The 24,932-nt window shown below is 43.2% G+C and overlaps 2 protein-coding genes across 3 annotated transcripts in view; both read right to left on the bottom strand.

Annotated features, from left to right (window-relative positions):
- Positions 1-6,840: 6,840 nt before the first annotated feature.
- ZFP36L2 (ZFP36 ring finger protein like 2) lies at positions 6,841-10,918 on the bottom strand. Of its 2 annotated transcripts, XR_008489369.1 has the most exons (3): positions 10,669-10,918; positions 8,650-10,084; positions 6,841-7,945 (listed from the first exon to the last, which is right to left on the bottom strand). XR_008489369.1 is itself a non-coding variant. In XM_054393545.1 (2 exons), the coding sequence occupies exons 1-2, from the start codon at positions 10,717-10,719 to the stop codon at positions 8,702-8,704; spliced, it is 1,434 nt and encodes a 477-aa protein (XP_054249520.1). In that variant the 5' UTR covers positions 10,720-10,918; the 3' UTR covers positions 6,841-8,701. The 2 variants fall into 2 exon arrangements, 1 of the variants encoding a protein (XP_054249520.1); XM_054393545.1 differs by having other exon boundaries at positions 6,841-10,084.
- A 4,614-nt stretch (positions 10,919-15,532) lies between these two features.
- The window catches only part of THADA (THADA armadillo repeat containing), a 190,949-nt gene continuing 181,549 nt past the window's right edge, over positions 15,533-24,932 (bottom strand). The window contains exons 36-37 of the mRNA XM_054397089.1: positions 16,999-17,165; positions 15,533-15,853 (exon numbers count right to left, since the gene is read on the bottom strand). Coding sequence (XP_054253064.1) covers positions 15,533-15,853; positions 16,999-17,165 — 488 coding nt within the window. The remainder of the gene's footprint in view (positions 15,854-16,998; positions 17,166-24,932) is intronic.

Here is a 24,932-nt window from a genome sequence, read left to right as displayed (position 1 = left end):
CTTTGGCTTGCCTTTGTGTCAGTGTGAGCTGAAATTCCCCCCGCCCCCCCGCCGACAACAACCAGGCTAGCTCAGTCTGGAAGTAAATGAAAGCTGTATTTACAAGCAGAGTCTACAATCTATGATGAAATGCAATGAATATGTACAAATATACAAAATTCACAACATTTACAAATATATATACAATCAACAGAAAAGCACAACCAAGCTCCCTTTGCTTCCTCCCAAAGGGGACCTTTCCCAAGGGGCCTCTCTCGCAGGGGCCTCCCCCCAGGCCCCCCTGGCAGAAAGCAGAGTTAGCTAAAGCAGAAAATTGTTAACTTAGCTCGCCAAGGTCAGTACGTGTTATCTTCAGCCAGAAGAGAAGAAGAAACAGCAGCCAGACACCCCAGCAAGCTGCCCCCACTGCAGAATGCAGAGTGCCAAGTGCCCCACTTTGTTTTGAGTAATAGTTCTTAAACATTTCTATCCAATGGAAGTGTTTAGAACAATCATTATTTTGCTTTCTTGCACCCAATAGTGACTTATTTACACTCTTTCACTTTCTCTGCTTGAACTTTGCAAAGAAAAATCAAAAAGTTCCAAACCATCACAGCCTTATATTTGCAGATGGAGATAGACCCCATAAAATGAGATGCTTATTACTTACTTTACAATGTTCTTGCAGCAAATAGTTTAGTATTAACTTTTGTGCTATGAATTCTAAATTCCATCTTGTATTTAATTTTAAGATACAGGTTATTATAAGAAACATTTTGAGTAGACTTTGTGTTCATGCTGACACTATCCCAGAACTGTGTACCACTTCCAGGGAAGACAGCTTTTCCAGGCTTCCAGGCTTCCTCATCATCTCACCAGTCTCCCTCGGTGTACTTCCTCAAACACAAAACAGCCAAACTGAAGCAAAATATTCAAGTTCAGCTCTAGAAAGCTCAACACAGTTTGCTTAGCTTTGCCTACCCTGTCCCCTGGGCATCATTTGGTACATCTTGGGATTTCAACCATGTATGGAGAAAAAAACCCACAGAGTATAATTTAGGCTGTGGTTTCACAAGCAGTTGCAGTCAATATAAAGCAGCACCAATGCTGAAAGTGTGTAGGTCCAAGCCTCACATTACACACAAACTTATCCCTTGCTCATGCTTTCATTCTAGATTCACAAGGCCATGGGATAAGTCCAGATCAGAGCACTAATCCAGTATAAAACAAATACTTGTCTTTTTAGAGTTAGTGTTCATTTGGATTGGCAAATTGCTGCATTCCTCATATAATATAACATTTAAAAAAGGTACTTATTAACACTGAATTAATCTCTTAAGACTTACAGCATGCTGCTCAGCCCCCATAACACAACAGCGGCAGCTGGTATCAGATCCTCCCTGTTTAGGCTGCTCTGCCACTTCTGCAACCCAGCCAAACGGCATCCAATGCAAGAAATAATTTACCCTCATCCAGGTGCAGGCACACAACAGGCACAAACCACCCAGGGCTCTGATGCCCCAGAAGGAGGTATCTGGGTCTTCCCTTTGACACATGTCCACTACTTCCATTTCCACTGCACTGCTGGCCAGCAGCAAGGTGTCAGAGCAGCTACAAACCCTCTCAGGGAAGGTAGCTGGAAGGGCTAGCTTATGTCTCATCTCCCTTCCCATGCTTGCTCACTCCTGGGAAGACTAAACCAACACATAGTGCCATGAGCTGGACTACAGCGCCCTACTTAGAAGTCAAATTTCAGATTTAACAGTATTTGGGAGATTCAGTGTTCCACATGCACCTTCCAAAGTCAGCAAGAGTTCTGAAACCACTGCAGGGGCCACAGCTAACTACCATCCACAGGAGCAAACCTGGAATTTAAAACAAGTGAAAATCAAGGTGAAAAATGGTCAGCCATGGAAGAAGATCCACATATATATACATGTGGATACAAGAAAGCCTTAATAATCACAAAAGCCAGTTGTTACTGCTCCTCTGCAATGAGGGAAGGGTTTGCATATTGCTATTCAGCTCCCTTTACATACAATACAGGGAATCTGTTACAGACATTTAGGCACATGTGAAGGCTAATCAAGATCTCGTAAGTTACCAGGCCTCTTGCTGTTACTAAATTTTCCTCCATTTCTTATCTTGAGTAACTATTATGATTCCAGGTATTCAAGTGAATGTCATTCAGAAAAGATAAGGTAATAATCCATTGATATAGGACCCTCAGATTTCAGCATATCCAACTCCCTGTTATTAACCATAGCAGAAAAAAAATGGGGTTAAATTACCCTGTATTTCCTTCTCAGATGGTATATAGAATAGAAATTACTCAGCAAATGTCATCTCTCCCTCTTCACAACAGAGAGGAGGTTTGTCAGGGTAATTTTGCCTGCTTTCCTCAGGAATACAAATTTTGAGGGAAGTTCACCCCAAAATGCCTCTATTAACACATCCGTCATACCTTTTCGAAAAGATAAATGGAACCACTGGTATCTGTTTGGCTAAGCTTTGAGACTAAAAGTTCTTTTTTAGAGACAAGGTCCTCTAGACCTCAAAGGAGGAATCTCATTCCACCACTCTCCCCGTCAATATTAAATTCCTACTAGTAATAAAGGAATTAGATCTACAAATCAATGTTCTGCAGTACATATGCTGCAAAAATTACAGACGCTGCTAAATCTATGCCAGCTGATAATAACCGTTTCCTTTCACATTCACAATTTCTCAGAAGATGAAGAGTTTTGCTATCCTGTCACTATTTGATTTCCAATAAAAGACACAAAATAAGTGGGGGATACATCCGCATTAACTAAGTGCTACCTCGATGCAAGTCTTCCTTTAAAAATTGGTATTTTTTCAAACAGCAAAAGAGATACCCAAGGTCCATGTCAGTCATTCATAATCACCAACATAGAAAAGCAGTTTTAAAATTGACATACCAAGAATTCCCAAAGAACTGTGAAGGAAACAATGTTTCTTCAAAATGAACAAAACCGACACAGAAGGTATAGGCTAACCTAGCAGCTTGGTGGGGAGATCCCTTGTCCTCCTGTCACTCCTATATCCTCTCCAGCATGCAGGGCTATGCCTGCTCCTCCTCTGTTTAACCAGCTCTGCAACCTGCCAGACTCTACTGATCTGCTTCAACTAATCCAACAAAATCCTCCATTTTTTCCCTTTCTGCCTGGTTACTGAAATGCATAGACTCTGAGGCAAATGTGGTGAATGCCAGAGCTGGCAGGGGTCAAGGGGACCTTTTGTGGACCAAGCACCCACCCCCAGCCATGTGGTGCGAACTGCAAGCAGGGTGCTGGAGTATTCAGCTGGATCTGTGACCCAAACTGGCTCAGAGAGTGGGTCAGAAAGGGCCAGGGAATAATGTCGAGAAACCGCTGTCTTCTGGTGGAGGCAACTTGCTACATCAACGTCCAGTGAATCATTTTGATTCCAACCCTCCACTTAGTTCTTTAGTGGATGAGCACTTACAGGTCTGGCTGTGGTCATTCAGGATATTTGCCGCCCCTCTGTGAGCAGGTACAAGCTAGCTGCAGGGTTGGCAAAAGGGACAATATAACTATTCTTCTGATGCAATAAAAGTGGGAAGCCTTCTCCTTAAACCACTGAGGAAGTGATTTTAAGCTGAAGGGTCAGAAAGTAAAGTGTTCTTTCTCAGAACTAATGTGCTGCCAAGGTCTCTAGGCTCAGCAGGCAAAACCTGAAATGTCCTATCTTATCAGTGACAAGGCATCACTGCCTGAAGCTCCATCAAGTAAAATTCACACTCCAGGTGCAAGAAAAGACAGACCACACAATTTAAAAAAATCATGCAAGTCCCTTACCTTTAGTGCTATACTAGCAAAATGGGGGAAAAAAAAGGTGCTCATAACCAAAAATGAAATCTTGGGTCCTCTGAAAATGAGGCTGTCAGATGCACACACACACACAACAAACAAACAAACAAAAAAACAACAACAAAAAAACCCCACCAAGCTGCATACCTAATGATGGAATGGGGACAGCAAACAGGAGTGCAATAATTTATTTTGTGAAGTAATGTAAGCATTGCACTGGGCATTTTATTGGACATTGGGCATGATATTACAGAAAAGGGCTCATCCTTTAGCTATGTGTTTACCCACTGAGTATTGGTTTGCTGCATTCTGTGATTTAGCAGACCAGCAGAGAAGATCTGGCAACTCCTCCACTGGTGATGTGCCTCTTCCACAAGTGACACAGAATGTGCTCTAATTCCAGCTTCTATACTTGAACTGGAAGTGAATCTGGGGGTATGGTGAAATCATCTCATGATGCACTAAGCAAACAGCAGCATTCCTGTGCTCCATGGTACACTGCTGGGAGTATTTTTGGTGGTATGCAAGCTGTTCAGTTGTGTGCTGAATCGGGTTTAGCTTTTGTAACTAGCTTGGGTTAGTCAGCAAGCCCCAAAGCCCAGAGAAAGAAAAGTCACTGAGAGTCACAGCACACACACTCTACCTGAAGAAGGCAAACTGAGAAAACCCAAACATAAAAAGCCCCTAAGAAACTGAGAGGACTAAGGAGTAAAAATTAGAACTGCTGATTTGATGATACGTTTGAAAACCCCCTAATGATCATACCAAGCTGCATTAAATCAATTCCCATCTTAAGATCTATTCCATTATACCTATTTCTACAAATGTAAGTACTTGCTACAATTTCTTTCAGATTATCAACTGAAGCAAGCATCTAAGAGTTAGTTCTTATACTTAGTAAAATCCTCATTTTCCATATTCTCCATCTCACTTTAAGTGCCCTCACAACTATTAAGAGAGATATCACATCCCTAACAAGCAATACCAGAGACCATAGTGTTCCTACTCAACCCCAAGCTCTTGAAGAAAGTTTACTTTTATCCAGTTTTATCAATTTATTGCAAGGCATCAGGAAATTTCTGAATGGCCTGACGAGCTTTACATGCTTAGTTGAATTTTGACATTAAAACAGAGTGCATTTGCTTAAATCAACCACATGTCACTGGTTTAAAGGTTAAGACTTGATTGTAAAGTGCAAGAATGAGACACTTTTCAGTTCAAGGACTTCTGAAACAGCATGTAACACCACAACAGACTGTTCTGCAGTATGCTTTTGCAGAGATACAGAGCAATGCACAGGATGCCTTAAGAACATTGCTTGCTTTGGAACAGGAGAGAGGGTGGCCCAGGGCCCATTCTGCCCACACACTGGCATGCCACTAGCCCATTGGGAAAAACTCATGGGCTGTCACCCCTCCTGTCCTGTCAGCCTTTTCCACACAAAATGCTGGCATTGATACCAGCAGAGTTATATTTCACATGGGGCAGCTGCTATAAAGCTCCTAGAGCTCCTCCAGCCAGGAGGCACCGAAGCCAACCCTGGCACCCTCATCCAGATCCTGTTCAACCAACAAAGAATTACAAGGAAGATGAAAGTACTGCACTGACAGAGTACAGCTTTCCTAAATAAGTGAAATATAGCAATAAATAAGGTCCGTATCTATTGGGTAAGAAAAAGGTGGGCTCAGGGGAAGAGGTAAGCAAGGGAGGGAACTGAAAAATGTATTTAGGGAAGACAGATGTGAAACTGAATGAGACATGCGCTTCTAATTAATGCAGTTTTAGTTTGAAGATTAGCTTCAAAATCCCAAAAGTGAGTGAAAACATAAGCTTCAGACACCAGTCAAAACAGCAGCTACTCTGGTTCCAGCAAAGTATCAGCAAATTCCTTCTTTTTGCAGTTGTGGTATCCATACTAAGAATGCCCAGGGCAGAATCTGGTAGCGCTCAGAATTACTGTGCAGGCAGTGCCAGAAGGGATCTCCAGGAATCAGTTTGGGATTCAGGGGGAGCAGTTTTGAGCCAAAGCATCATACTAGTCCATAAAAAAAGGTGACTGCTGTAGCCAGGGTTTGTCATACATTGCTTATGTTTGTTTTAATTTTAAACTGGGAGTCAGTCTAAGGTTTGGTACACATATGGCATCGCTACTACATTCTACCTTGTATTTATAGAAAGTACTGTGGCAGTCCGGGCAGCCCAGAGATGCCAAAATGTTAACAGCATTTATTAAAACAAAAGAATAGCAACAACAAAATCCAGTTGAAATTTCGACTTAAAAGTTTAAGGGACTGACTGGAAGAAGGGACCAAATAGCAATTACTAGCTGAAATTCCTCCAGTACTAATGAACACAGTCCCCAAGCTGCCAAGTATTTTGTTATACAAATACACCCTCAGAAAGGCAATTTGTTTAAAACCTGAGCCCTGAAAACTGATTAACACGTTTAACCCCAGCCTGGGTGACAGGAGCATTGAGGCAGAAGCTGGCATTCCTGTGAGGAGGAAGAAAGCTTTTGGACAAAGGGTAAACCTTAATTACATCTTTTTATTACAAAACTGCCATTTCCTCCTTACCCCAAATAAGCCAGGAAGGCTAATGGCATGCTCATATAGCCCCATCAGCAACGTGTGATTGATAAACACTATTTTTCTGCTCAAGCTGTTAAACTACAAGGAGCCAAGGTATGATCCTTCACCCCTTCCCAGAAAAGAAAGAATTAAAACAGAACAAAATAAAGCAAGATACAATGTGTTGCTAGCATTGTCGACCTTCTGGAAGGAATTATTAACTTTGGCTGTGAACCAGCGATTGCTGGAGGAGTGAACTGAAAGTGCAGTGGAACCTGGTTAATATGTAGCTAGACATATTTTTGACTGAGGGACACGGGGGGAGGAAAGGTGGTGTTAATGTTTAGCAAGAAATACTCACTGCCTGGGAAACAGGGTTTTAACATTTTGAAGCATTACTTCTCCTTACATTTTTTTCAAAAAAATTTTATTGGGAGAACTACAAAACATTTACAGTACAAAGTTTACAGTCTCACAATCTGTAGTGAACTGACTCCCAAAAAATATATTACAACTCAAGTTGACTTATCCTTTAGTTACATTCAAAACATAGTTCTGTTAAAGTAGTCCAAAAGAGTACATAGTGCTCAATCTGTACCTATGTACAAACATAACTAAGCTACTGCTCATTCATCCACCATCCAGGAAAGTTTTAGAAAACTCCTGCCTTTCTAACATGAGAAAAAAAAAAAAAAAACATTACAAGTTTTGGAATTCAATTAAGCAAGACATGTTCGTAAACTGGTATAAAGTTTCAGATCCAAAGATGGCCTCCATTCTTACACAAAATAAAGTAGTCAAATTTTGCTGTAGTTAAAACTCTTCCCTACATTCAAATTATCAAGCATTAAGAAAAATACTTATTTGGTTGAGAGATATTTAAGGCAAGCATGGAACCCCAAGAAGGCACTATGAGATGTAATACCAGGACCCCCAATTATTGCTACATACATTTTGAAAATATATCACAGTGTGATTGGTGGAATTAAGCAACGCAAAATACTTTTTGGTTATTTCAACAAGTCTGAATTAGATTTGCCACTTTTAAGTCTGATTGCTAAGTCAGTCTTTTGTTGTCTTCTTTTTTCGTGTGTGTTTCAACTCGGATGGGCTACAACCATTTACATTCTAACAAAACCCATAGAAATTCCTCAAACTACTTCCACAGCATCGAGACCGATTTCTCTAAAGAAACCATGCAATCTTTCAGATTTACGTAAACAAGGAAAAAAATTAATGAAATAAATATTACATACAATCTCTTAAATTAAGAATTTTACTCATTTACAATAAAATAACCAAGTGAAGTTACAAAAAGGCATATATTACTGTGAAAAGAACACACTCCGCATTTTGCCGATTAATAATGGCAATCATAATTTAAACATAATAAAAGAATATATATCTATTGCTTTTCATCATACCCGATAAATACAGTATGAACAAATTACTAATGTATACTTTTCACAAGATAATAAATAAGTTAAATAGTTTCATATTGAGTTGTGTGCAGTGAGTCATTCATGCAATCAACTCAAACAGCTAAAAAAAAAGAAAAAAATAAAATCAGCAGTTATTCTCCAACAATTACAAACTAAACTTGGTTGAGTGCTTCCAAATAAAGCAACAACAACAACAAAATAGTTCTAAGCCAAACATCCACTAAGTGGTGGCAATGGAACCAATATTACACTTTGGAATGAAGGTTTTAGCATTTGTTATAATAATATATAGATATATAAAAAAAGGTTATCAAGGCATATTCTTGGCAGGATGATGGATTTTTTTTTTTCCTCTTTACAAAAAAACCCCTTATAGTTTAGTATGTTCTGGGTTTTTATTTGAACTCGAATCAACAATAAGCTAGTCTGTAACTTTTTTTGTACGTGTCTGAAGGTTTGGAGGAGCTGGACAGGCACAACTCTGGCTCCTCGGATTGTTGCTTTCTGCTGGTGTCTTTTCTAATGCTTGCTCTTTTTTGGTTTGGTTTGGTTTTTTTTTTTCGTTTGAACACAGATGGAATGACTGCTGCTGGTGCATATAACAACTTGTCTCCAAAGAACAACGACAAAAAAAACAAACCAAAAATCCCCTTCTTCCAAGGTCTCTCTATAAAAATAGGTTTGTTCAGTTCGTGTCGTTTTTCCTTTTGCAAGATGCTTTGTTTTGTTCAGCTCTCGGTGTATATATAGAGATAGATATATAGATAAAAAAAGAGAATTCACTTTCTTCACTCGTTAACTTACTTGCTTGGCAGCCACAGGGCCGAGCGGCGGCAGTCCGGTATTCCCGGCCCCCCTAGTCGTCGGAGATGGAGAGGCGACTGAAGATGGGCAAGCGGCGGCCCGAGTCTAGGCTGGGCGACTCGGAGCCGCTGAGGGAACCGGAGCTGAGGGAGCCGCTCAAGTAGCTCTCCCGGTCGGAAAGAGAGTCCGGGGGACTGGGCGGCGCGTCGAAGACAGGCGACTCGGAGAGGCGGCGGAGGGGCTGGAAGCTGAAGGGCGGCGAGGCGGGAGGAGGCGGGCAGCCCCCGCCGGGTGGAGGCGGCTGCTGCTGGCAGCGGTAGTAGGCCGCGGCCGCAGCAGCCGCGGCAGCTGCAGCGGCGAAGTTCTGGGTGTGGAGAGCGAGTGGGGCGATGAGACTGCCTAACTCCTGCCCCGAGAAGGCGAATGCGTTGTTAGCGCACGGGGGCGAGAGCAGCTCCTCGCAGTACGAGGCGGAGGTGGGCGGCGGCGGTGTGCGCGACCCGCCGGGGCTCTCCAGCAGGGCGACATCCAGGCGGCCGCCGGGTGGCGGTGGCGCGGCGCTATGGGGGTGCGGGTGGTGGTGGGCGGAGAAGCCGGAGAAGCTCAGGCTGTGGTGCAGCTTGGGTCGCTCGCCGCCGCGCGGGTGCCCGAAGCTACTGCCGCCGCCGCCGCCGCCGCCTAGCGGGTGTTCGCGGGGGACGAAGGCGCGGAGGTCGCCGGTGCTGCCGGTGGGGTGCGGTGGCGGGTGGTGTGGGTGGGGGTGGGGCCCCCCTGCAGAGGCGGCGCCAGCAGTTCCCCCTCCGGGCGCCGGGCGGCGCTCGTCGGCGTTGTGGATGAAGTGGCAGCGGGGACCGTAGGGGCAGAAGCCGATGGTGTGGAAGGTGCGGCAGAGCTCGGTTTTGTACTTCGGGTGGCGTGTGAGGCTGCGCAGCTCGTGGAAGCCGTGCGCGAACTGGCACTTCTCGCCGTACTTGCAGGCGCCACTCTCCTCGAAGGGGCGGCACAGCTCCGTCTTGTAGCGCGTCGAGTTGATAGGGGCCCCGCCGCCGGAGCCGCCCCCCTTGCCGACCGCTGCCGCTTGCTGCTGGAGCTGCTGCATGAGGTGCTGGCTGCGCTCGCCGTTCTCGCTGAAGGAGCGGTCCCGAAACTTGTTCTCCTTGTTGAGTAGGGCCGTGGGGCTGCTGCTGCCGCCTCCGCCAGAGCCCGCCTCTTTCATACTGCCGAACGAGGACGAGGAGGAGGAGGAGGAGGAGGTGGAAGAAGAGCTGGAGCCGGTGGGGCTGGGAAACTTGGAGCCGCCGGCCAGCGCCGGCAGGTTGCTGGTCGAGTGCCGCCGCAGGAAGCCCGGCGCGAAGCTGGAGCTGGGGGGGGTCACCGGGGTCCCCACAGCCTTCTTATCCAGCATGCTGCTGAGGTTGGTCAGCGACTTCTCAGTCTGTTGGGAAGGGGGGAGGAAGCGGGGAAAAACAGCGGGAGAGAAAAGGGTGTTGCACGGTGACTGCCAGCCCACTGCCACAGCTCCCTCGGGCGCCCAGTGCCCCCTCTGCGGCGCTGCCGGCGCGCCGTGGGGGAGAGGAGGAGGGATTGCACGCCTAGCCCGCCCCTTAAGTAGGTCTCCTGCAAGCGGCGGCGTGCCACATGGAGCGCGACAGAAACGGGCAAAAAAAAGCCCCTTAAAGGCTTTGCTATATACGCAACTTTTTAAAAGTTTCTTTTGGCAGCGCAACCGAGCAGCTCCGGCGCTTCTGCGTCTCCAGACAAAACCCACCCCAAACGGCCCCGTAAGCGACCGCGCACAGCACGCCACTCCGCTCGGAGCCTTGCATCAGCCGCCTTGCAGCAGGACGCACGCTGCTTTATCCCGGCCAGCTGTCAGGCGGCGCACACCCCGTCCCGGGCGGACGCGGGCCTCCCGCCCTGCCCAGGATCCGGCCCCGATCCGAGCAGCCTGGGTGACTATCTTGCACACCGCGGCACCGGCAGCCCGACTTGCGCCTGAGGAACTACGTTCCTCCCTACCTTGCACAAGAAGTCGATATCGTAGAAGGCGGATAAAAGTGTCGTCGACATTTCTAGATCCTGTAATGGTCGGAAATACAGGAAGGACCGAAAGATCCAACTTTCCTCGGAGAGTTTGGAAAAGCCACGACTATATAGGAGGAGGCAGTTTTCTTGAGATCCAAAACGGTCCCGTCTCCTTCCCGGCGGGACGACGGGTGCCGAGCCGAAGTGGCGACGGCAGCTGCACAGCAGCAGACGAACTGCGGAAACTTCGCGGCGCTCCGCGCCGCCCCCATATAAACGCCGCCGCTGCGGCCCGCGGGGGCGGTGCCCCGCTCCGCCCGCCCCATGCTGCGTGCCGGGCCCGCCCCAGCCCGCTCCGCCCCGGTCCCGCCCGCCTCGCCGCGCCAGGACGCTGAAAGTTTTGTACAAGGGTGGGAGCGCTAGTCAGGTGGGGAGTTGCGGGGCGAACTGGCGGTGAGCGGCAAGCGCATCCGTACTGCCCACCAACAGTCCCCGGTACTCCTGCGCTGGGTGCATCCGCGGGCGGGACAGGGGCCGCGGCTGCTCCCGCTGCGGAACCAGCCACGGCAGAATGGCACGGCGCCTTATGGGCTCGCCCCTGTTAAAACGCTGTTCTTTGCACCCCTGTCCAAACACCCGCCGCCCCCACGCCTGCTGCGGCCTCCAGCCGCGCCAGCGGGCTGGGGATTGTCCGCGCAGCCGCTGAGCGGCCTCTCCCCGGGGGGGTGGCGGCTGCTGCCGGGCAGAGGCGGGCGCGCGGTGTCGCGGGAGGGGCGCGGCAACGCCAGGGACACGTCTTCCTCACGCCCCACAGAAAATAAACATTTACCACGTAATTGATTTGAAACAAAGGTCGGGCTCGCGCTGCTCCAGTGAGACTGGCGGGCTGCGCGCCTCGCCGCTTCTCTTTCGGGGAGTTCGCTTTTTCCTGAGTTTGGGGAAGCATGGCAAGTAGTCGCGGGATAGCGTTACACCGTCCGGCCTGATCTGCGACCCTCTTCCCCCGCAATGCGTTCCCTCCCCGCACCGTCTCAGGCCTCTGTTCCATGCTCACCCGCTACACCTCAACCCCCAGCTGCAGCCTGGCAGCCGCCAAGATCTTGTGACCCGCCGGCCTGTGCCAGGTTGCCGCCCCAGCTCGCTGCCCCGGGAGGTCTCCCGCTGGGCAGCCCTCCTGCCGCTGGGACGGGCGAAGGCGGCAGCAGCAGATCGGCTGGCGAAGTTCCTTCACCTGGCCGGGAGCCGCCGATCAAAACACCCCACCCCCTCCCTTCCCCCCGCGCCGATAAGGCCGCGCAAACAGGCCATGGGCAAGGCGGCGCAGGCAGTGCCTCTGTGCCTTGCCGCGTTTGTTGAGCCCCAGGAAAAGGGGGAAATGGACAGACGTGTAAAGTTTGATTGCTGCCAAAGCCAGCAGAGGAGTTTGATTCCGTTTAGCTTCCGAGCCTGGATGTCAGGCCCTGGAGGCCCAAGGGTGCAAATCTGACGTCAGCAGGAACCTCGCGCTTCGAAAACGCATTTCCAAAAGAAAGCAACTTCGGGACGGGGGCCTGGACTTTTGGAGCACGTCGCGCGGGCTTTCATACTCGCCCCCCGAGCCACCATGAGGCTCACGCCCCCATTGGGTTCATCCCCTTCTTCCTCCCCCCACCCAGAGGCTGCGGCTGCTGGCTGGTGCGCTGCAGGCTGAACCCGGATTCCGCTACTAGTGCAGATATACCGCCAGTGAGCCGTCAGCAGCGGAGGAGCACGCGCGGCCTGCGAGGTCTGAGCTGAAGTTGGCAAGAGAGATCTTAAAAACGTCCGGCAAAGCTGGGGGACAACAAGCCCAAACATCGTTTCTTTCGTATCCTAGCACTTTATGTAGGCGAGTTCCGCACTTTCCCGGCGCTTTTCGAAGCGGCACAATCATCCCAGCTTCCAGCCCATTCCTTCTCCCGGCTGCAAACCCGCCCGCTTGGGTGAGAGAAGGTGGGCCCGCAGCCAGGGCCGCAGAAGGTGCGTGGGGTTCTGCCACCCCCTGGTGCTCATACCCGCTAAGAGCGGGTGCAGCTTTCACTTAAGGAGTTCCAAAACGAGATACAATTCCTCCTACCTTTCTCTCCTCCGGTCTTGCAGAAAGATTACTGCTCCTGACCGAACAACAAGGTGCTGCCTCTCAAACGGGAACCCACCTGGAAGTGAAACCACGAGACCAACGCAGATGCATGCCATAATGCACATAATTTCCTGTTACAGTGCATGTTTTGCCACAACTTGCTCCCTGGCCCACTCTGATTTGCTTGCATACTGACCCAAGATGAAACTCTTCCTCCTCTCAAACACATCTGTAAGGAAAACATCACCTTCAGAGCAGATCCTGCCTGCTAGAGAATTATGTAAACGGTTCACGATAACAATCATGCAATGTGTTACCATCATTTGGAAGAACACTTTGATAAACTGACTTTGATCAAACACATGGCAGATAGTACTCCAGTATAACATTTTGCTAACTCTTCTGCAACTGATGCTTAAGGTTTAAAGGTTCCTGACGGAGTAGTTATAAAGTCACCAGCAGTGTACGGTGAAATGTGGATGTGCTGATAATTTTTTTCATTTGCTCTCTATAACCTAAGGTGGATGACAGAGGTTTCAGCTGCCTTTTAAAACCATAAGGAAGACTGAGTTTTCAAGCCATTTGGTTTATGATTAACCAAGTCCTCAAGGCTTTACAAAGTTACTAAAGTTTTATGGTCAATGTGGATGTACTACTACGGTGTTACCTGTCTGCATTTATCCATATGCATTTTAAATTCTACTGAATTAAAAAAAGAAAAAAAACAACCAAAAACTAAGCAAACAAAAAACCCCCACAAAACTCCACAAATCAAAAAGAGCTGGTTTATGCTAACCACTGATATGAGCAAGGTCACACAAGCATACTGGAATTCTGATACCACACAAAGTAATGTTTCTTTTCTACTATAAAAGCTGTTGCTACACTAGTTCAAAAATGTTGGGAAGGTGTGGCAAAACCAGCAGCTGCTAATTAATTATACAGGCCTTAACTATTTTTAAGAGTGGCTTCCAGACATAATCTGAGCTCTCCTTTCCCCAGAAACTCAAAACAGATGCAAACAAATTATTTTTTATCTGAACTCAGTGTGGCTTGTTGTTTCTGTGAAACATCTTTTCATCTCAGATTCCAACTTCTGACTTTTGTCTACTGAGGTCTCAAGTTTCATTATGTATTATAACCCTGAATACTGGAAACTTACAGAAAGTATTTGCACTTTTTTTCCAGAATTATCTTTCAGTAGCAACTTTGTCTTATGCAGTTTTCAGGTGTCCACTAAACTTAATTCGGAAGCTTAACTACAGTACATTCTTCTTGAACTCAAGAAGCAGGAAGCAACTGGCCATAGAGCACGACAGAAACCCAGTGACTGCATGCCAAGCAGGCCCAGGCGATATCCTAGAAAGGCTGAGCCAGCCCCTGGCACGGCTAAAGCAACCCCTGGAGGGTTCAAGCCAGTCCTGGACGACGTAAAGCTACAGCCTTGAGCACCAGGCCGGACGCGGGTGGGGGCTAGGGTGCGCCGAGCCCCTCGGGGCCTGAACCCCGACTAGGCGCGCGGGGGTATACGACGGTGCTGCATTGCCACCTGCTGGCCATCTGCCGCGACACGCAGAGCCCCTGCCGCGGCACTGGCCATGGGAAGCACTGATAATTACCTGTCATCATCGTCGACATTTACAACTAAACTGTGCTAATGTGCAATTAGGTTAAGAGGCTGGACGCAAACACGCGTTTATTGTACACGTTACTCTTCCAAGGAGACTGAAACAACAACGTAGACCGAGGTACACCTCTGTTTTGGCTGTGCTCAGCTGCACTCTGGCCGAAGATAAGGTCACAGGTCTTAGCCACAGGAAAGCAAGTATCTCGGTTTTAGGTATGGATGCTTCATTTTAATATTGAAGCCCACTTTCAGTTCCCAGAAAAACACATTTGCAAAAGCACAACAGACATTTTTGTGTTTCAGAGAGTGGCACTGCTGAGCACTCTGCTATGTTCTCTACACCTGCCTCACGTGAGTGCTGCAGTGCAAGATCATTTCTGGGACACCTCTGGGGACCTAACTCCATTTAGCAGGACCTTACTTTCTAGACTGCTTCCTGAGCAAGGTATTCTGAAGATGAAACTGTTTTCTTCACAATGGAATAGCAGTCTTCATTTTAGAGCAATTTTATAAAAGTAGTTATTTGATTTACGGGAAAAGAGCGGCATGAAGAAGTCTAACTAATGCTGTTGCCATGTGCAAAGCAAGGTTCCTACCAAACTGAGAATTCTTGCCTTCCTCCAGAGGAAAATATAAAATGTAGTCTAAAAGTTGTCATGGGCAAAGAGGCCAAGGTTTGTTTCTTCCTCTTTCTGAAACATGTAAAATAAATTTTTTAAAAAGTATATTAATTTAATCATTTCCATTCTATACCTTGAAAGGAGACAAAATCAACTGTTTCTTTATATTAAAATATAGGAGGTAAAAAATGTGTGATAAAACAGCACACAGGTGGCCTGCACCTGGGTGAATGGAACATACTAGGTTTAGTTTCATTACATCCTACAGTAGCTATAATAAACCATGCTCAGAATGAAATTAGCAAATGCATTTGAAAGGAACAGTCTGCCACAGCATGTGACCAAAAAAAAAAAATAAAAATCAGTGGACTCATATATTTAAAAAAGTGTTTGGCCTGAATAGTTTGCTGCAGGTTTACCAGTCGTTATAGCAAAGCATTATTCCTTGAATATTGTTAGAATCTACTACCTCCAAGTAACATGTGCACAGCTCCCTGAGGGTGAGCTTTCATTTTAGCAAATATCATCAGATTTCAGCAGATTTAATATTTTAAGGCAGAGTGATAATCTTTCATTTTGAATAGACAATCTTGTGAATTCTGCAGTTTTAGAAAATTCTGGAGTTGGAGGTAGTGCTCTAAGAAGGTATCCAACCATCTGGGCTTGCTCCAGTGTTACTCTTGATAGTCGATGAAGTTCTCCATGATCTGGTAAAGTTAGATGAGTTATTGATATAAGCTGTAGAAGGTGCTTACTAAGTTGCCTGACAAGTGTCAACTTCTCTGCCCAAAAATTCACTTCTCCTTTATCAAATAGGTAATCATCTTCTTCTTCCTTAGCAAAAAGAAAAATAACAGTGGCTAGAAAACGACTTGACAATAATCAGAAAATAATAACAGATATTTTAAAATATATTAGAGAGAAACAATGACTATTAATAGAGGCTGTTACAGAACTTTATATTAAATTAAAAAAAGTAAAAATTCATAGGTGTAATTTTTCAAAGGTTTGAGAAAACACAGTAAAAAAGGTTCCTACTTTGCAATGGAAATTTTACCTTGACAATCAGGCAGTTATGATGTAACTCCTGGGAAACAGTGGAAGTAAATAGTAGTACTAATCCTTAACATGTGCTTGCCTTCCCCTGTGAAACTCTTGTATTTCAGAGAGACCTCTCTGTAACCAGTATGGTAATTTGCTCTATCATGGAACATTTGGAGTGGATTAAATGAAAAAAGGAAAATTGTATCAGTCAATGAAACATCAGAAAGGTGTACCTAAACCACAGGCTTAAGAAAAGTTTTGTAATGTATTTAATGGGTCATATTAATTATCAACAAACTTCTCAAAGATGTAGCCACTCCTGCTCTTTCTGGTTTACCTTCAAGCATTACTTTAATTTTTACAGTCTTCTCAAGACAAAGAGAGCACAGTGTATTATACAGCATAAGGTTTTACAAAACCAGTGTGGCAAAGCTTTTCTTTATGTAAATAATCCTGAAGACAACTGATGTGAGCAGAGCTGTTTTGTGTGCTATGCACATGGAAGATGTCACAAGGTTAACAAACACATAAACGACACCTCTGGAAAAACTAGCAGTTGGAAGAGCACTGTTCTTGAATGCTAAATGTGCTTGGCAGCAGGCACAACAGCAATTTAAATCCAGTGTCTGCAATGATACTGAACGCAATTAGTTACAGCCTCAAAATTTTTTAAATCAACAATGACTTGTGAAGTATCTTCATCTATTTCAATGTCTGCATATTGGTCTCTTCAGTTTTATGCTGATATTACCAGGAAACAGTCATCAAACCCTTTTTTTTCTAAATATTGTCCATGTGAATTTAAAAAAAACTCTAATCAGTTAATACTAGAGCAGTGATCATCAGGCTTCATCAGGTGAGACACTTCATTCCTACCACAAAACTGCAGAAATTTAGCAATCCCAATGCAAGATAGCAACTGGTGTTAAAATTACCAGGGCTGAAGTCTCAGAGTCTCTTTTCAGATGGCTGTCTCCCAGCAGCCACTCCAGCAGGATCAGCACACCAGCACGAAGCATTCCCCACTGCTGGAGCAGCTCACATAATATGCCAAATGCTAAATCCAAGGCCATGGGAGCATTCACTATCCTAAGTCCACAATCTGTTGAGAAAAATATGCATAACAATGTATAGCAAGACCGCAAATATTTTCAAATAAAATCAGCACAGAATGACTTCCTGAAAACAGATGTGGAATTTGCACAAACACATTTACAATGAAGGATTATACTGCAAATAAGTTAGACGAATGTTTACATCTGTGCCACTTGGGGCCTTTTCTCAATTCCAAAATAATACATACAGCAACTGAAAATGCTGATGCTTAATATTTTTTTCCTGCATATGTAGTGACTTTCATTAATTTGTGTTTAAATATACAAAAATATCTGTTAGACACATCTCCAGAGACAGTCCTGACACCATTATATCGTGACTATTTTTGCAAAACTGCAGCTATGCCTTGAATCCAATTCGATGTTTCCACTGGAATTCAAATCATACAGCATACTAAATGTTTTTAAAGAGCTGGGATATAAAATGAATCATTATTTGGTGAGCAATCTCTTCATATATATATGTGTGTGTGTATATATACACACACACACATATATATGTGTATGTATACACACACACACACATATACACAGATATGCACACATGTAAGAGATCAAGCATGCAAGACAGGCTTAGAAAAGCTATTAAAGGAAAGGCAGACACTGTTTACAATATCATCATAGAGCTGTATTTATACAGGTTTTGCTATCATGCCAGGACCATACGCAAAGTCATCAGCCACAGCATATTTCTTCCCTAAATTTCTCCACATTTGGCAGATGCTATTTTAACTATGTGTTTCCTAGGGCTGCCCTCAATAATGGAGTACATAAAAATGCCAGAAGCCCCCTTTGCATGAGAACTCCAACAACTGTTTACAGGTAGGAGTTTCACCACTGCTAACATGAATTCAATTTTTCTTTTTTTAATGGGGATGTAGAAAGAGGGCTGGAGAGCTATTGAACAGAGCCCTGTAAAATCCCTATTACTATAAGACAAGTTTTGGCAAAATTCTTCCTTGTCTATAGTCTCCAGCAAATGAACAACTGTGCAGTGATATCATAAGGACATGTCATTCTTGAAGGCTGACTCTTGCAAGCAGTCAGAATTATTTGATAAAAATCCATACAGACATGGGAGGCAGACCTTACTTTTTCTGCCTGAGAGTATTTAAGAGTTCCTGTTGAAGGAAAACTATTATTGGCATGTCAGAGGCATGCATAGCAGTGCAGCGAAGACCTGTCCTTCACAACCTATGTTCCAGAGCTGCAGCGTAGACCTCTATTCTGAAACATCTCCCAAGGCTCCATGCCAGCTGCAGACTTCCTTTGAGTACATTGGCACAGCACAGAAATGTAGAGTGAAACACTAGACTAGGCAAATATATCTGCTAATGCATAAGGATCACAGAAAACAACTAAGGACCAAACAGACCAACAGAAAGATGGCTACATGGTCCATGTACTGAGAACATTGGGGAGGATGAATTAGTATATGAGACCATGAGAACAAAGGACTGTAATAAGGAAGGGGGTGAAGGAGAAAGAACAGATGGTCCCTTCTTTATCTTGGAGTTAGATGAGGGTAAATGGAAATCTCCTTCAACAAGCAGCAGGAAGGCAGGCAGTCAATCTCTTCGTGACACTAATAATGTTACATACACAGTTTGTCTCTGCAAGGCAGTAAAATAAAATGTTCAAATCTGTTTTCCTTATGTCAGGACTTATCACTATATCAGGACATCCCTCACTTCGTTCTTGAGGGAGAGCTTACAGGGGTGCAATGCAAGCATTCCCACACTGTTTATTTTAGGTATTGACTGTTTTAGGTATTGTTTTTGCTGACTCTTCTTTCCTGGATTTATTTTATTAAAAAAACAAAGAGCTTGCTTTCTCTACTTCTGTGCCCCACTTGGTATCAGCTTGATACTCCAAAGATTGGGTGCAATGGTTGTCCTCTCTGGTTTGATTTGCTTAAGGCTCAGATAGAAAAGAGTTTCATTCAAGTGCCAAGAGGAACTCAGAAATACTGCAAATGCTCAGAGATGGAAGAATAGAAAGGAAAACGGAGTGTGCGGTTCTGAGTCTGAAACAAATACCTCATTTACAAACACTTGCAAAATGCAACATTTTAAACACAGCTCTTTTGAATTATGATGATCTTTCAGAAGTTAACAGATTACTGAAAGCCTGTGACTGTCATTATTTATGTAACATCTTTTGCTTGTGTCACTTCATTTGTATTGAATATTTAGCAAGTTTAATTAAGTGATGCTGGGAGCTAAAAAGCAAACACATTATTTCGCACTGCTGTCTTCCTGAAGTTAGCTATTGCTTCTGAGGACTGATTATAGACTACAGATTATAGATACAACTGCAGAGACTTAAAATACCTGCTGTTTTCTGAGGTCTTTTTTTCTTTTAAGATTTATACTCCTCAAGTATAAATACAACGATGCTCTCTTTGTGAATGAGAACACTGGACTACTGAGAAAAGTTCCAAAACCTATATTGAGGCCTCTAATTGTTATTACATGAGCAGCTTAAATCTTCCAAGAGGTAGCAAAACAAGTAATGCTGAGGTACTGCTTAGACTGAATTTGCTTGTTAGCGGTTTTACAGCAGAAGAAAATGCAGTTTTGTGGTCACAGGCACAGCAATCTTGTAGGGAATCCTTGTGTCACAACAAAGGAAATGGTAAGGGCTTTTTGTCTTGGTTTTGGTTATTGTTTGTTTGGTTTTTTTTTCAAAGAACAAAAGAGGGGAAAAAACCCCAACCAACCAAAACAAACAAAAAACCCCAGCAACCCCCCCCCCCAAACAAACACAAAAAACAGAAACCCCCCCCAAAAAAAGCCAAAAAACCCAACCACAAAATACCGAAACAAGAACAAAAAACATAGAAAGGAGGTCTAACACACAGAAAAACATGAAAAACTGAACACAGTACTGACCCAAAAGGTGCTCACCACCCTTTCATGACCTGCAGACACAACTTAACTGATCAGTTGAACTCATGCATCAGTTCTGAAAACAGAGCAACACCACTTTGATAATGCTGAAACTTAGGCTTCAAAATTTTGGGTTAGAGCCTTTGTACTTAGAGAAGCCAGCACAGCAGCCTCCTGATATTTGAGGGGTTGACACATATTCAACAACAATTAAATTCTGGCAGAGGAATAATTTTCACTTCCACTTGCCCATCCGACCCCCCCAGTGCAGAGCATCAGGCATGGCTCCAAAGTTTCTGAACCACTTCCTCAGATGCTGTTACTTACAGAGTACACTGTCATAACTGACTTTGATACTCATTCACAGAAATTTGTTGCTAGAATAAAATCACATTTGGGGACTACCACAAGGACAACAAAGAGATGGAAAAAAGTATCCACAATAGGTGTATCAACTCTCTAAGCTTGGACTGCTGAAGTAATACAGATAAATAACATCAAAGTTACATACATATTCATAGGTTAAAAAACACTTTCAGAGGGGAAAATGTTCTATTGCTTTGACAACCCACAGCTCAAAAAGTAACAGCAATGGATGCTGTAAACACATACAGAATCTTTAAGATAGTCACAAAATATGTATGTTTTCTAAAAATAAATGCATGTCTTCAATGATATATGAACTGTTTACAAGAACTGCTCCTCACATCATCATTTGCCTGCAGAACAGGGCTGATTTTCAAGAAGCCATGTACTAACATGATACTGTGTTCATGACTCACACTATGACTTCAGAACGTGTTCTGAGCAAGCTGGAAGTTCACCAGGTGGCCATCCTCTCCCCAAAACCTCCCTCAGGCCATGGGCTCCTGAGCTTACCTCCAGCCAGCTCCAGTACTCTGCTGATAACCTGGTAAATTAACACTCATAACAGCAGAGCATGAATTTGGCGTGTAGCTTGGCTTGCGGGTTCTTCTGCTTGGCTGGCAAGCTCAGCTGGTTACCCTGCAGTCAGAATTAGTACAGATGGGAACCAGGGAAGGGAAGATCACAGGACAGCAGGGACACAGAAACAACTGACGGAGAGCAAGACCTCCCTGTTCAGCAAGCTGTTAGCTCAGGTTATCTATAATCCAGAACTTCCCCATCACACTCATGTAAACAAAGCGCTAACAGATTATTCAAGTGGCTATTAATAGCCTTTCATAATGCAAGTAACTATTTAAAGTAACTGAAAAAAAATTTTCAAATGACAAGATTTCTAGAAGCCTCTCAGAGCTCATTACTGTCAGAGAAACTAAACCAGCAGAAATTGAAGACATAACTACAACCAAACACAGAACACTGTAGTGCTCCTAACACAACAGTTCTACAGACTTTCAAAACCATGTTTAAATATCAGGGTTTTATATTCTAAAACATGTATATGTTCCAACATGCAAAAATATCATGAGCAAGATAAGCATCTCACTATATAAGCCACTATAGGGGCTGAAACACAAAAAAAATTCTGTCTTAAACAAGTAGTTACAAGCAGAAATTAACATTGCTCCTTGAAATTAAAAACAAAAGATAAGAATCAGGTACTACATGCTTTTTTCATTCTGAGGGACTGAATTTTCATAAAGGGAGAAAGGCAGTGTTTTAGTCTTTGTGAATCTGCCGACATAAAAATCAGACCTCCCACATACACATTCATATACTCCAAAAGCTTTGATCATGTCAGATGTAAATATTTCTTCTAGTAGCCCATTACATCTCTTCCAGCTACACAACTGTACTCTGTTAAAGCCTTGGTGATACTATGGGGAACTGAAAGGATATATTAAGAGCATATACACAAATTTTAAGGACAACTATGATAAAGGCAGAACACATTCCTTGACTAACAAAACCTTTTGTGATTGGTTTTATACTGGAAATTGTTAACTAAAGTTAATATTTGATCAAAGAGTAATGTAATTTTTGTAAATGTATGCTGTGTTCGAAACAAAATAAAGAGAAATAAAACCTCAAGGAAGTTTGGTGTAACAGTCCTGGGAAAGCCTCATAAACAATAGTGTAAATATTTCTGCTGTAAACAGCAAGGATGTTTTTCAGGGGTAAATTCTCCACTTGACATTACAGAAAGTATTTTATGTAGGCCGGGTATACTCTAAACTGGCAAAATATTTCTTACTTTTTTGTACCAAGTGCTGCCTACGTAGACATAAATGTGGCTGTATCACTACCAATACAGTACCTCATAACAGCCTTGTAAAATAAGGTTGTATTCTTGCATCAGAGATAAACATGGACATTTAAATCAGCAAAACGAGATTTATCTTAGGTTTTCTGATACATCAGGTTAACAAGATGGTGATGGCAGATCCAGCAGCACAGTCACTAATACCCGTACTACAAGATTTGCAAATGGAAAATGTTACCTATTGAATTACTAATCACTTTTTATTGCATTGAAGGTTTTCTTCTTTTTGGTGTTAAGTAATAATCAAGGCTGCCCCTATTCTCAACATAGCAAATATAAGAAAACAGTGAGGCATTGCTGCAGACATGTTTTTTATTTAAAATATGTATGCACAGGCTTCACAAATCTTAAAAAGCCTTCAAATTTAAAAAAAATCCCACTAGCCCAGCCCAAGAGTTACATAAACTGGTATAAAGAAAGGGAGGTTAGAAACTGAACTTCTTGTGTTGAAAGAACCTGCACATTCTACTTTGTGCTCAAGAGAAATTGTGCAATTCTACAGAAGGCAACACACAGGTGTCTTGACACCAGAAACACAACAGGACAGAAAAAAAGCAGTAGCAGTCAATAGAAAGTAAAGGGGTGTTCATAACCACTTAATCTCCACAAATAATGTTACAGTGCATCCTTCTGGGTGCTAAGATTAAAAGACAACAACTGAGAAGTAAAACAAAACAAACAAAAAGAAGGCAGAAATGGTAACTGTTGTGTCCAGGCAGTTGGCAGATGGCTCTTGAAAGGGCACTCCTTCATTGCACTTTGTCAATTTAAGTTACAAACATCAAACTTTCCAGTTTTTAAAATTACCATTTATGTAAAATCTAATATAAAAGCAGATTCCTTTTTACAGTGTTTCATAAAATCAAAGGCAATTAGATAATTTCTATCCTCTCAAGAAATAGCATTCCTTAGATAAGGTACAACTGCTTCATCTGTTTTGCATTTCCCTGTCCTGTCTGTTTCATAGCCATGCTTTTTTCAGGACAGCTTTACAAAAAAGCCCTTCCTGACTTCATGCAAGATGATGTCAAAATACAGCATTATTACAAAAGAAGCTAATTAAAACTAATTTCCTAACAGTTGTAGTCTGTGAGTAGAGTGGCAGTAATGCTGTTCTCAGCTTTAACTTTCATTATAAATGGATCTGAGTTAATGCCTGATTGTGACAGAAATTCACAGCTCAGGACTGAGCAGAAAATTAAGGTTCCTTCTTGAACAAAAAAAACATAGATTCATAAGAATGGTTTAGGTTGGAAGGGTACTTAAATAATACATACATTCATCATCTTTTGAAGTCCTTTTTTGGAATGTGGTCAAACCAGTATTTTCCAATTCAATAATTAAGGTGTTTTTAATTTTTTTCTCCTTTTAAAAGAAATAGATAGATAGATATGCATGCATACATAAACCATGCAAGCCATGCCTCCTGTACCTGAAAGGCTTTATTACAAAACCACCACAGCTCACAGATCTGTCAGAGGAAACGAGCATTTGAAATTTACCACTTGCATTACTGCTTTTGCAGAACCTCTCTCCTTGAAAAGCCGTGTCCTAATTTAAACAGAAAAAAACACCTGCATAAACCTACGTAACTCATGCTTTTCCTTTTGAAAAATAAATAAATGTTATTCAGCTAATATTTTAAAACACCCTGCATAAACCTATGTAACTCATGCTTTTCCTTTTGAAAAATAAATAAATGTTATTCAGCTAATAGTTTAAAACAACATCAATGAGAATGTACTTTTTTAAACTCAAATTATGTATTTATTGGAAAAATGAAGATAAATATAGTTTTAAAATTAGCATCACTAGGACTAAGTATATGATTGAAGACTTGGTTTTGGTATGTTCCAACTAAGGTACAGTTTGCATAGCAGTGATGAAGATGACCAAATATGAATGAGATTTACGTTACATCTGTGCTGTAGGAACACAGAAGACAAATTTATCTCTGTATCATAGATGGAATTTTAGAATAATATCTGGGGAATGGTGGTGAAATGTTTGTTACTTAAGAGATAAAGGAATAAGAAAAGGGTAGGCAGTCAGTGTAGAAGACTGTACACAAATTCTTCTCCCCAGAATATTTGAAAAATCAGTATAATTGGGGTAGAACACTGAAAAGCTGTTTTTAAAGCAAAAATGCAAAGGCAAGTTTTCCTTCATTCTATGGAGCCATAGCCACAACTATGCTTGCATAAGGAGCCTATCAAGATCTGTAAGCTGCTGTCCTTTTACTCACTTGCAATTAAAATGTTGGTAAGAAGAAAATATTTATTATTCACATGAACACTCCATTTAACGTTTACCACTTTCAGACTCCAGCACTGAGCACATACAATTATTTTTCATGTACTCTTTTCTTAATTTTCAGGCATACAACCCATAACCTTTATTTAACAGTTCATGTAATTAATATAACTAAATGAAGCACTGTCAGTAAATAATCAGTAGCCAGTCTTTGATGGATAAGCTGATTCTAATTCAGTCCGTTCATTTTCAATTTTAATTAGTGGCATTGTATTCTACAAAGCAAACTGTTCTTTCATCCATGGGATTATCTAACATTGTGTAAGTGGGCTGAGAACAGCTTGCAACCTGTTGAAATAAAT

This window comes from Indicator indicator, chromosome 2, assembly GCF_027791375.1.
Source record: "Indicator indicator isolate 239-I01 chromosome 2, UM_Iind_1.1, whole genome shotgun sequence".
NCBI lineage: Eukaryota > Metazoa > Chordata > Aves > Piciformes > Indicatoridae > Indicator > Indicator indicator.
This window is presented reverse-complemented; position numbering and strand designations above follow the sequence as displayed.